This window comes from Boleophthalmus pectinirostris, unplaced genomic scaffold (assembly GCF_026225935.1).
Source record: "Boleophthalmus pectinirostris isolate CB_2022bp ecotype Guang Dong unplaced genomic scaffold, ASM2622593v1 HiC_scaffold_9, whole genome shotgun sequence".
Lineage (NCBI taxonomy): Eukaryota > Metazoa > Chordata > Actinopteri > Gobiiformes > Gobiidae > Boleophthalmus > Boleophthalmus pectinirostris.
Window position 1 is genome coordinate 38,501,792 of NW_026571541.1, and position 12,500 is coordinate 38,514,291.

General features: G+C 44.9%; 1 protein-coding gene across 1 annotated transcript in view; it reads right to left on the reverse strand.

The window, feature by feature from the left end:
* LOC129412625 (latent-transforming growth factor beta-binding protein 4-like) overlaps positions 1 to 12,500 on the reverse strand; it is a 112,736-nt gene that overhangs the window by 86,219 nt on the left and 14,017 nt on the right. The window contains 1 exon segment of the mRNA XM_055166727.1: positions 6,382 to 6,617. Within this exon segment, the coding sequence (XP_055022702.1) occupies positions 6,382 to 6,617 (236 nt within the window).

Genomic DNA, 12,500 nt, shown 5'->3' on the forward strand with positions numbered 1-12,500 from the left:
ACCTGTCCCTCACCTGCTCTCCCTCACCTGTCTCCCTCACCTGTCCCTCACCTGTCCTCTCACTGTCTCACTGTCTCTCACCTGTCTCTCACCTGTCTCTCACCTGTCTCTCACCTGTCTCACCTGTCCTCACCTGTCTCTCACCTGTCTCTCACCTGTCCTCTCACCTGTCTCTCACCTGTGTCCCTCACCTGTCTCTCCCTCACCTGTCTCTCTCACCTGTCACCTGTCCTCACCTGTCCTCACCTGTCTCTCACCTGTGTCCCTCACCTGTCCCTCACCTGTCTCTCACCTGTGTCTCTCACCTGTCCCTCACCCTGTCCCTCACCTGTCCTCACCTGTCTCACCTCCCTCACCTGTCCCTCACCTGTCCCTCACCTGTCCCTCACCTGTCTCTCACCTGTCTCTCTCACCTGTTCTCACCTGTCACCCCTCACCTGTCCCTCACCCTCTCACCTGTCTCTCACCTGTCTCTCACCTGTCACCTGTCCCTCACCTGTCCCTCACCTGTCCCTCACCTGTCTCTCACCTGTCCCTCACTCACCTGTCCCTCTCTCACCTGTCCCTCACCTGTCTCTCACCTGTGTCTCTCACCTGTGTCCCTCACCTGCCTCTCACCTGTCTCTCACCTGTTGTCACCTCCCTCACCTGTCCCTTCACCTGTCCTCACCTGTTCTCACCTGTCACCCTCACCTGTCCCTCACCTGTCCTCACCTGTCACCTGTCTCTCACCTGTCCTCCTGTCTCTCACCTGTGTCTCTCACCTGTCTCTCACCCCTCACCTGTCCCCTCACCTGTCTCACCTGTCCCTCACCTGTCCCTCACCTGTCTCTCACCTGTCCCTCACCGTCCCTCACCTGTCTCTCACCTGTCCCTCACCTGTCTCTCACCCTGTCACCTGTCTCACCTGTCCCTCACCTGTCTCTCACCTGTCTCTCACCTGTCCCTCACCTGTCACCTCTCACCTGTCTCTCACCTGTCCCTCACCTGTCTCTCACCTGTCACCTGTCCCTCATCCCTTCACCTGTCTCTCACCTGTCTCACTGTCTCACCTTTTTTGCCTGAAATGTTCCATAATGTGTCATTAAACGTAGAGCTCTTTTTCAGTTCTGTGTTGTTTTTTTTTTTAATTATTATTTTAAAACCTTTAATAAAATGACTGTTGTTTCCACGGAGATAAAAAAAAAAAAGAAATGTCACACTGAGGAACATTCTAGACAAAGTAATAACAAGCAGGTGACCAACCCCCCACCACAAAATGTAAACTGCACCTTTAAACCTCCTGTCTGCTCCTGTCAGCTCCTGTCTGCTCCTGTCTGCTCCTGCTCCTGCTGCTCGTCTGCTCCTGCTCCCTGCTCCTGTCAGCTCCTGCTCCTGTCCTGCTCCTGTCCTGCTCCTGTCTGCTCCTGTCTGCTCCTGTCGCTCCTGTCTGCTCCTCTGCTCCTGCTGCTCCTGCCTGCTCCTGTCCTGCTCCTGTCTGCTCCTGCCTCCTGTCTGCTCCTGCTGCCTGCTCCTGTCTGCTCCTGCCTGCTCCTGTCTGCTCCTGCCTGCTCCTGTCTGCTCCTGCTCCTGCTTCCTGTCTGCCTGCTCTCTGCTCCTGCTGCTCCTGTCTGCTCCTGCTCCTGCTCCTGTCTGCTCCTGTCTGCTCCTGCTCCTGCTCCTGTCTGCTCCTGTCTGCTCCTGCTCCTGCTCCTGTCTGCTCCTGTCTGCTCCTGCCTGCTCCTGTCTGCTCCTGCCTGCTCCTGCCTGCTCCTGTCTGCTCCTGTCTGCTCCTGCCTGCTCCTGTCTGCTCCTGTCGTGCTGGCGGGTGATGGATGGTGTTGTTTTTGGTGATGTCGTTCTTCGGTTCTTCGGTGACTGTTTCTTTGTGTCGTGTTGTTGAATGAGCTCATGTCCCTCAGACTGACAGGAAACAGGCCCTGCCCAAACCTGCCCCTGCCGCTGCCCCTGCCCCTGCCACTGCTGCCCCTGCCGCTGCCCAAACCTGCCCCTGCCCCTGCCGCTGCCCCTGCCGCTCTGTGTTCACGTTAAACTGCACAGAACAACAGAGAAGAGGAAGAGAAGAAACAGGCTCGACCCAAACCTGCTGAACACTGAGCCTCTGTGTTTATTTTACACTCCACAACAGAACAACAGAGAGGAGGAAAGGAGGAGAGAGGAGGAGAGAGGAGGAGAGGAAGAGGAAGAGGAGAGGAGGAGGAGAGGAGGAGGGAGGAGGAGAGGAGAGGAAGAGGAGAGGAGAGGAGGAGAGAGGAGGAGAGGAGGAGGAGGAGGAGAGAGGAGAGGAGGAGGAGAGGAGAGAGGAGAGGAGAGGAAGAGGAGAGGAGAGGAGGAGGAGAGGAGGAGAGGAGGAGAGGAGGAGGAGAGGAAACAGGCCCGACCCAAGCCTGTTGCACACTGAGTCTCTGTGTTCACTGGGTCACTGTAAACAGACAGAATAATAAATACACAAGAAGAGAAAGAGGAGGAGGAAGAGAGGAGAGAGGAGGAGGAGAAGGAGGAGGAGGAGGAGAGAGAGAGAGGAGGAGAGGAGGAGGAGAGGAGAGGAGGAGGGAGGAGGAGGAGGAGGAGGAGGAGAGGAGGAGAGAGGAGGAGGAGGAGGAGGAGAAGGAGGAGAGGAGGAAGAGGAAGGAGAGGAGACCCAGACCAGATCAAGACCAGACCAGACCAGATCCAGACCAGACCAGACCAGGACCAGACCAGAGGAGACCAGACCAGACCAGGACCAGACCGAGACCGAGACCAAGACCAGGACCAGAGACCAGACCAGACCAAGACCAGACTGGGACCAGACCAAGACCGAGACCAGACTGGGACCAAAACGAGACCGAGACCAAACTGACACCAGACCAGAGGCTCAGAGCCCACGGCAGGACCGGAGCTCGAAGCTGAGGCTCAGACCCTGTGGAGAGTCAAAGCTCTGGTCCCGGTCTGGTCTTGGTCTGGTCTTGGTCTTGGTCTGGTCCCGGTCTGGTCCCGGTCCTTGATCAGTCCTGGTTCAGTCCGGCCTCACAGTCACCGAAGTCACATAATCCGTTTTTTCCATTTTTCATTTAAACCCAAAATCGAAAACTGAAAAAAAAAAAATCGAATCATTTTCATTTTTGTTTTGGAGACAAATAATGAAGAAAACTGTTGATTTTTTCGTTTTCTAATTTTTGGTTTTATATTGAAAAACAAATGAACGAATGACTGACACGTGGATTTTGTATCCATGGAGACAGACGAGTTTAATGTGACACTGTGGGACATTTTAGTCTGAGCAGTGTAAACGTGCTCCTCTGGTTTATTTAAAGTCATTCTTCACTTTCATAACCTCCCCCCGTGTGTCTGTGTGTGTCAGATGCCCTCCCGCCCTCCCCGTGTGAACTCGATGAAGTCATCATGTGAGATAATTCCTCGATCGCTGCGTCGGAGAGTTTCTGCTTCTTGAGTAACGGCTCCACTTTTGTCAAAACAAACTTCCTGTGGTGTTTATTTTCGCGGACAGACGACGTTGTTGAACATGGAGCTCGCGTCTCCGGGTTTACGCCTCCATTATTCACCGAAATATAAAACCTCTGATAAGAACCGAGACGACGAGGACGAAGAAAAGAAAATCCCTCTGATGTGCAGACGCGCGGCGAGCGGCAATAATGAGGAAACAGCCGTAACTCCACAGAAACTCGTCCAACGTCATGAAAAACTTTGATATTTTTGTCTCGATTTCAGAAAGTCAAACATGGATATTTCACAGACTCGTGACACAGAGTGAAGATTTCAAGAGTTTGAGCGTCATTCATGAAACATTCTCATGAACACATCTGTACTTAAAGGTTGTATGGAGGATTTTTTATTTTATTTTTTTGTTTCAAATTGTCAATAAAAGTTTAAAATACCATTACAGAGACGCAGCAGACTTGGAATTATGATGATCCAAAAAAAAAAGAATGAAAATCTATGAACTGACGGACGTAGTGAGGCCAGATAAACATCAGCCAATAGAAAACGAGGCTGCCTCTTTTTCTATTGGCTGTTAGGTCGTCAATCAAAGTTCTAGTGTAACTGACTCGTCGGCGCGCGGGGATTACGTGGTTTATGCCGTTGGTTTAGAGGCTTTTTTTAAAACTGTAGCTTCCTCGCAGTTTGCACAAAGTTTGTCGAGACGGCGGACGAGAATCCACGACCGGTTCGCCGCAAAAAGAATGTCGGTTTTTGAGGTCGCTGAAAGAAGAAGAAGAGCGAAGACGAACTGAGGCGATTCTTGGAGATCTCTTCCAGCGACGGCGCGATTGAAGCAGACGAAGGGTCTAAAAACTAATGCGTGGGTCAATAAATTATTTCCAGACAGGAAACTTCAACAGTGATTCTGAACGTGAACTGGACGTGAACAAATGTGATTTGTAGAGTAAAGAGGCGGGAGGAGGAGATGTTTCTACTGAGGAAGGTGGTGTCTCGCCTGCACAAGGACGGTCGCTGTATTTCTCCTCCCTGAAAAATCCTCTATAAAACCTTTTAAGTGCTTCTTATAAACATTCTTCAAACATTCACAAAACTTTTTCTTATCTGACTCGTAAGAACAAAAAATTCTACAGTTTTAGAATATTTTTACTCTGATAATGCAATGAAAAATTCTTCTTCATCTACAGTTTTAAGTGATATATTTTCTTAAATTATTTCCTATTAAGGTTTTGCGTCTGTGTCACGAAACCACGTGACCCGGTGTTTGTGTCGTCGTGTTGGAGTCAAACGTCTGGACCAGCGTGTCGTATTTGTGTGTGATAAAGTTTGAATTGAATAACAATGGTTTTGATCTGTGTTGTTGTTGGATGTTCGGAGTTAATCTGCTAAAGAAGGAGCCAAAGTGTCTTTGTATCAGATCTGATAAAGATCGAGACAGACGTGGAGAGCGACAGAAAAAGAGACGAACGGAGCCACTGAGAACAGTCGTCTGTTCTGGTTTACTCACATCATGATCAAACTTGATTAACTCATGTCATTTACATGACGACAGGTTCGTCCTGCACTTGCAAATGTCACTGTCAAACTCAAAAGATTGACACTGGTAGTTCAGAAGATTTGGATGAGTCAACACCAGGACCAAACCAAACCAAGAAAGAGGGAGTGTCCAAACAGAGGAATCCTTATTATTTTTGTCTTTCAGTATTATTTTATGTATTTATTATCATTAATTTAATTTACTATTATTTACACAATAAATATTTTTATAACAAAATAAATATAAATAAATAAATAAATATAAAAATAAATATTTTTTATCCTAAATCTGGTTGTGCAGGACGTGGAATTTGCTGGAAGGAAACTCCACTGACCCAAACATTACAGAGAATCAGGACGAAACTGATGTAGACAAACATGACGGACCCACGAGACGACGGTCAGAACTGGACACAGATTTGATGGCAGTGACTGCAGAAAGTTCTAATGTTACGTAAGTGTTTTTAAAACACGCAAAATCAGTCAGGAAAAAAAACAAAAAAACTGCTGTGTTTAGGGTGAAAATGAAGAGTTTTTCTTTTTATGACTCAAAGAGACTTTCTTGTGTTTTATGGAGATTCGGACCAAGAGTTCACATATGTGGACATCAGTTTTCTCCAAAAATACACAATATCAAAATCTGATGCTTAGTTTTTATTCTAATTAGGTTCCAATAATCCCAAATAACAAAGAGAAATAAAAAAAATACATGTAAAAAATCCTCTTGGGCCTTAGGAGGTTAAATGTGAAGTTTGGTTCTGTGTGACCTTTGACGACTCTCCTCATCTCCTCATCTCCTCATCTCCTCGTCTCCTCGTCTCCTCGTCTCCCCGGGCGACACCTCCTCAGAACGCCACGCCCTCCCCTGTTGTTGTTGTTTATTGTATAGTTTGTATTTATTTTTTGTGTAATTTTATTGTTCCATACAATCTCGCTGCCCTTTGTCACCTGTTCTGCTCATTGTTTTCATGGACAGTTTCTCGGCTCAGGGGTCGGGGGGTTCGGTTTGGGGACCACAGGATCATCTCTGCTGTTCACAGATGATGTTGTCCTGTTGACTTCATCAACCCTACAACAAGCACTGGGGCGGTTTGCAGCCGAGTGTGAAGCGTCTGGGGTGAAGATCAGCTCTTCCAAATCCGAGGTCGTGGTTCTCGATTGGAACATTGTGTCTTCTCCGGGCGGGGGGAGAGTCTCTGACAGTTTTTGACAAACTACACATTTTCAGAAACCTCTGGCACATTGCTACGTCGTGGCGAGGGTCCCTGGTCTCTACGGGCGAGTCACGTTGTGACATTTCACTTTCGGGCCACTAGGAGCATCGCTTTTGTGACACTAACAGACGCTTCTCCAGCCTCAGGCGCTCGGGCCTGATAAATAATAAAGTGAAGTTGTGTTTTGTACCTGTGGTGATGCGGACGGTGTACTGCCCCCTGTGGGTGTGGAGGACTCTCTCTCTCGTTCGCACGCCGACGTGGCTGTTGTCGCCCGTCGCCGTGGAGACGCGGTGGCCGGTCGCCGCGGTGACGGAGCGGAGTCGCCCGCGCCGCTTCTCGATGTGCCTCATGAGGAGGGCGGCCATCTTGTCTCCCGAGCGTCCAGCGGCTTTTTTCAGGAGCAGAGACTGGACCTCGCGGACGCTGGACACAGGAACAAAGAGACACACGGTTAAATATCTGTCTTCTCATCTGTTTTCTGATTGTGTCGTTTTCTCCAGCAGCTTCATAAATCTGCCCCATCACCAAATCTTCAACCAACAAGAATTTATCCACAACATCAAGAGAAGAAAGACCAAAACTTAAAGCAGGAACCTCCAACGTTTGTCTCCAGTGAACTACTTTACCCACTGGTTTAGGACGATTTAAGTCCTGATTTAGACCTGGTTTAGTCCTGGTTTAGTCCTGGTTTAGACCTGGTTTAGTCCTGGTTTAGTCCTGGTTTAGACCTGGTTTAGACCTGGTTTAGACCTGGTTAGACCTGGTTTAACCCGGTTTTAGTCCTGGTTTAGTCCTGGTTTCCTGGTTTAGACCTGGTTTAGACCTGGTTTAGACCTGGTTTAGTCCTGGTTTAGTCCTGGTTTAGTCCTGGTTTAGACTGGTTTAGTTCTGGTTTAGTCCTGGTTTAGACCTGGTTTAGACCCGGTTTTAGTCCTGGTTTAGTCCTGGTTTAGACCTGGTTTAGACTGGTTTATCTGGTTTAGTCCTGGTTTAGACCTGTTTAGTCTGGTTTAGTCTGGTTTAGATTTACACCTGGTTTAGACCGGTTTTAGTCCTGGTTTAGACCTGGTTTAGACTTTTAGTCTGGTTTGACCCGGGTTAGACCTGGTTTAGTTCTGGTTTAGTCTTGTTAAAACCAGGTTTAGTTTAGACCTGGTTTAGAGTTTAGTCCTGGTTAGATAGTCTGGTTTAGTACCTGGTTTAGACCTGGTTTAGACCTAGTTTAACCTGGTTTAGTCCTGGTTTAGTCCTGGTTTAGTTTACTGGTTTAGACCTGGTTTAGGTTTAGACCCGTTTTTAATCCTGGTTTAGACCTCTTTTAGACCCGGTTTTAGTCCTGGTTTAGACCTGGTTTAGACCCGGTTTTAGTCCTAGTTTAGACCTGGTTTAGTCCTAGTTTAGACCTGGTTTAGTCTTGGTTTAGTTCTGGTTTAGACCTGGTTTAGTCCTGGTTTAGTCCTAGTTTAGCCTGGTTTAGACCTGGTTTTAGTCCTGGTTTAGACCTGGTTTAGACCTGGTTTAGTCCTGGTTTAGTCCTGGTTTAGTCCTGGTTTAGACCTGGTTTAGTTTAGTCCTGGTTTAGTCCTGGTTTAGACCGGTTTAGTCCTGGTTTAGTCCTGGTTTAGACCGGTTTAGACTCGGTTTTAGTCCTGGTTTAGACCGGGTTTAGACCTGGTTTAGACTCGGTTTTAGTCCTGGTTTAGACCCGGGTTTAGACCTGGTTTAGTCCTGGTTTAGTCCTGGTTTAGTTCTGGTTTAGTCTTGGTTAAAACCAGGTTTAGTCCTGGTTTAGTCCTGGTTTAGACCTGGTTTAGACTCGGTTTTAGTCCTGGTTTAGACCCGGGTTTAGACCTGGTTTAGACCCTGGTTTTAGTCCTGGTTTAGACCTAGTTTAGACCTGGTTTAGTCTGGTTAGTCCTGGTTTAGACCTGGTTTAGTCCTGGTTTAGACCTGGTTTAGTCTTGGGTTTGAGTTTTCATTAATGAGTGGAATTATCAAAATTACATTTTTTTTAAAAAAGGCCCAAAATGTGAAAACAGTAAAATCCCTCTGTGTTTAATCCATTTATTTGAACAAAGTAACTGTAATCCAATTCCCACTCACTGCAACAGTAACTGTAACTGAATACAGTTACTCATAACTTGTAATCTGATTACATAACTCTGGTACATTTGTTACTCCTCGACTCTACAGACTGTTTGACTCGGACTCGTGCACGTTTGTTCTTTGAAATGATTTTCTGACAGATTTAAGTGTTTTTATCTTCATCTTTTGCAGTGATCTGAGTTTAACACAACATCAGGGACGCGAGGACGGGAGGGCATCTGACACACAATATTTATCCAACCTCCACTCGAGCAGATTAAACACAGACAGAGTTTGGCCCCGTGTTTGGCCCCTGGCTGAGCTCTGGTTCTGTGTGGGGGAGTTGTTCCTGTGATAGAGACAGAGACACAACTGGACTTTATCTGCGGACAGAGACTCAGAGACGCCTGGACGCAGCGACGGAGCAGCGACGCAGCGACCAGCGCCCCCCGCAGGACACACGGGGACACAGCGCCCCCCGCAGGACACACGGGGACAGCGCCCCCCGCAGGACGCACGGGGACACACGGGGACACACGCACATAGACTCTTGAGCAACTCTCAGGGCAAAAATAGAAACTGTGACGAGATCAGTGAAATATTTTTAAAAACAAGAGTCGGTTTACAGAGTTTAAAGTCCAGATGAGATTAAAATCACAAACGTACCTAAAAATAAAACACTCTGATCCACCTCGTGATGTCATCATGTGGTGATCCAGGAAGTGCTCCTTTATGTTTTTAAACTCCACACAACTTCACTAGAATCTTCTGGATCATTTCAGCCCTGGGAACCTCAATCTCTGCTGAACTAAAGGTAAAAGGAGCTGTTCATTTGAAAACTACCACTTCATGACATCACAGTGGAACTTTAAACCTTTTAATCTGGCCCGTTGAACTTGAATAATTACAATAATAAACCTTGTTGATGTTTTATTTTTCCTGCATTTCCAGTGTTTCCCAGTAGATGGCGCACTACATATACATTGAGGTGTGGTGTATTCTGTTGGCCGCAGTGCTTTATGGGAAAGAGTTTTATCAGACTATGACAGGAGTCACTGTCGGTCGGTGTATTTGGACCAGTTCCATCCTCATCATCAGAAGATCCACTGGTCAGAAAATCCTTCCCTCTTCTATTGGTTTATCAGGAACTTTTCTCTTGAACAACTGAATGTTTATTTGATGAAAGCAACAGGGAATAATCTCTGAATATCAGGGAAGAATGAGTAAACTTTTGGATGTTTACCAATTAAAAATGGCTGCAACATCAAAATGTTTAGAGATATTGACAGGAAAACACATAATCATGTATAACAACATTAGTTAAGGCCAACACCAATGTTATATTAAAAGAAAAAGATTTAAAATAAAATTGAAATGAAGGTTGTAGAGCTCGAATTACTGAACATTTTGCAACTTGTTGCCTGAAAATCAGACAATTATTAACCCTGTTCCACTTAAGACGCCATTTTCACCCAAATCATTATTTCCTCAAACATTTTTGCTGAATTTTAAGGGTTTAATATATTTATTACTTTTAATATTTACTTTTTAAAATATTTAAAACTTGAAATACAATTTCATTTGTAACAATCTGTAACACGACCTGAACATGGACTTTCTGACTAGAGGCTCTTCTGATGATGAGGCCGACCCCCATTCGGACCATGAGCGAAGCAGAAGTGTTCAAGACAAAAACACTGCACTGATTCTGTTTTAAACTGTACTAAATAAAGTTGTCAGACTTGTGAATGTCGTGTTATAAAGTTTTCACACATAGAGCTTTGGAATAAAAAAGTGACTGTGTTTTTAGAGGGAGGTTTGGTTGGGCTTGTTAAGATTTGGTTTGGTCTTGGCTCGTACAGGGGAGTGTTACAGTCGCACATATCAGTCAGTGGAATTTCCAGTTTAGGCAGGTTGGCTTTAGTAAATATGGTGACGGTTAAACACGATGTGGCTCCAGACACACGTGGCTCTGGGTGAGCGTCTTATCTGCAGATCTGAGGCTCTGGGCCTGTGCACATCACTGTTCCAGTTATTCTCCGTATCCTGGTTGTGTCAGTGTTGGAGATACTGTGTTTCCATGCGCCTGAGAAACACTCACATCCCTGTGACATGATCAAGTGGAGTGTCCCGGTCGAGCTCCTTCAGCAGAGGAAACTCGGGAGGTTCTAACGAGCGGTGAGGAGCTGCACACTGCACACGTCAAACCCAACGTCTCCAAACATTGTACAAGTCACACACAGAAATAAACTCAACTTTACTGAATAAAACCATAACCACATCAGTCTGTTTGATCAGATAATTCAGCTTTGCCACATTTGTTTATGTTTTACACAACTTCTCCTGGTCCGACCCTCCTGTCAAATTTTAGAACCTTTGTGGCCCACGAGCCAGAAAGTTTGCCCACGTCTGGACTAATGAAAAGGAGACACTGAAAACACAAACAACACACCTCCAGGTCTGTTTATGAGCTGTACAAATAAAGAATAGATCAAAATAAAAATACACAGTGACAGTTTTGGATGGAGTTTTCTGTGTTTGTGTTTTAAAATTCAGCGTTTCTTTCTGTATTTTTGCACTTTTCTTCTCCACTTTTTTTTCCCACAAACTGATTTCACAAATGAGTGTCGACATCTTGTTTAATTTGACCTTAAAAGAGTTTGTGTGGAGTGATGTTAGAGGAGGTTTATGGGACTGTATGAACTGCACCGGCGCCCCCCAGTGGACACAGAGAGAACACACATCTACAGATCTACACAAACACAAACACACAAACACAAACACACAAACACAAACACGAGGCCACACGTTTGTCTCCAACTGAAACATCAGACGCTTTACAGACTCTGGGACTTTTTTGGACATTATGGGGATTTTTAACATAGACAAGAAAATAACGCTATTAACAAATATAATACTTTTTAAAATTGTATTATTTATGACAAATATCAACATTGTTTTATCAATATTATTCACTGATATTTTGATTCTTTGTGATTCAACATGTTTTACTAATAGTTTATTTGACTGATATTTTGTCTGTTTAATTAACTACTTTAGATATTTATATTTGTTTATTTCTTTGGAAATGCAATAATTTGTGGAAAATTACAACCGACTCACACAGAAATGATTCAACTTCTCCTGTGAGTTCAGTAAAAACAGAGTAAAAGACGACAGCGGCTCAACTGGTGGAACATTTGATCAAACATCTGAAGGTTTGAATCCAGCTCAACGTAAAACATCAGTGATTCAGAGTCGGATCCACTGACACACGAGAACATTCACACATGAACATTCACACATGAACATTCACACATGAACATTCACACATGAACATTCACACACATGAACATTCACACATGAACATTCACACATGAACATTCACACATGAACATTCACACACACATGAACATTCACACATGAACATTCACACATGAACATTCACACACACACATGAACATTCACACATGAACATTCACACACATGAACATTCACACACATGAACATTCACACATGAACATTCACACATGAACATTCACACATGAACATTCACACATGAACATTCACACACATGAACATTCACACATGAACATTCACAACATGAACATTCACACATGAACATTCACACATGAACATTGAACATTCACACATGACACATGAACATTCACACATGAACATTCACACACACATGAACATTCACACATGAACATTCACACATGAACATTCCACATGAACATTCACACACATGAACATTCACAACACACATGAACATTCACACATGAACATGAACATTCACACATGAACATTCACACATGAACATTCACACACACATGAACATTCACACACATGAACATTCACACATGAACATTCACACATGAACATTCACACATGAACTTTCACACAGGAACATTCACACATGAACATTCCACATGAACATTCACACATGAACATTCACACATGAACATGAACATTCACACAACATGAACATTCACACATGAACATTCACACATGAACATTCACACACATGAACATTCACACATGAACATTCATTCACACATGAACATTCACACATGAACATTCACACATGAACATTCACACACATGAACATTCACACATGAACATTCACACACATGAACATTCACACATGAACTTTCACACATGAACATTCACACATGAACATTCACACACATGAACATTCACACATGAACATTCACACAT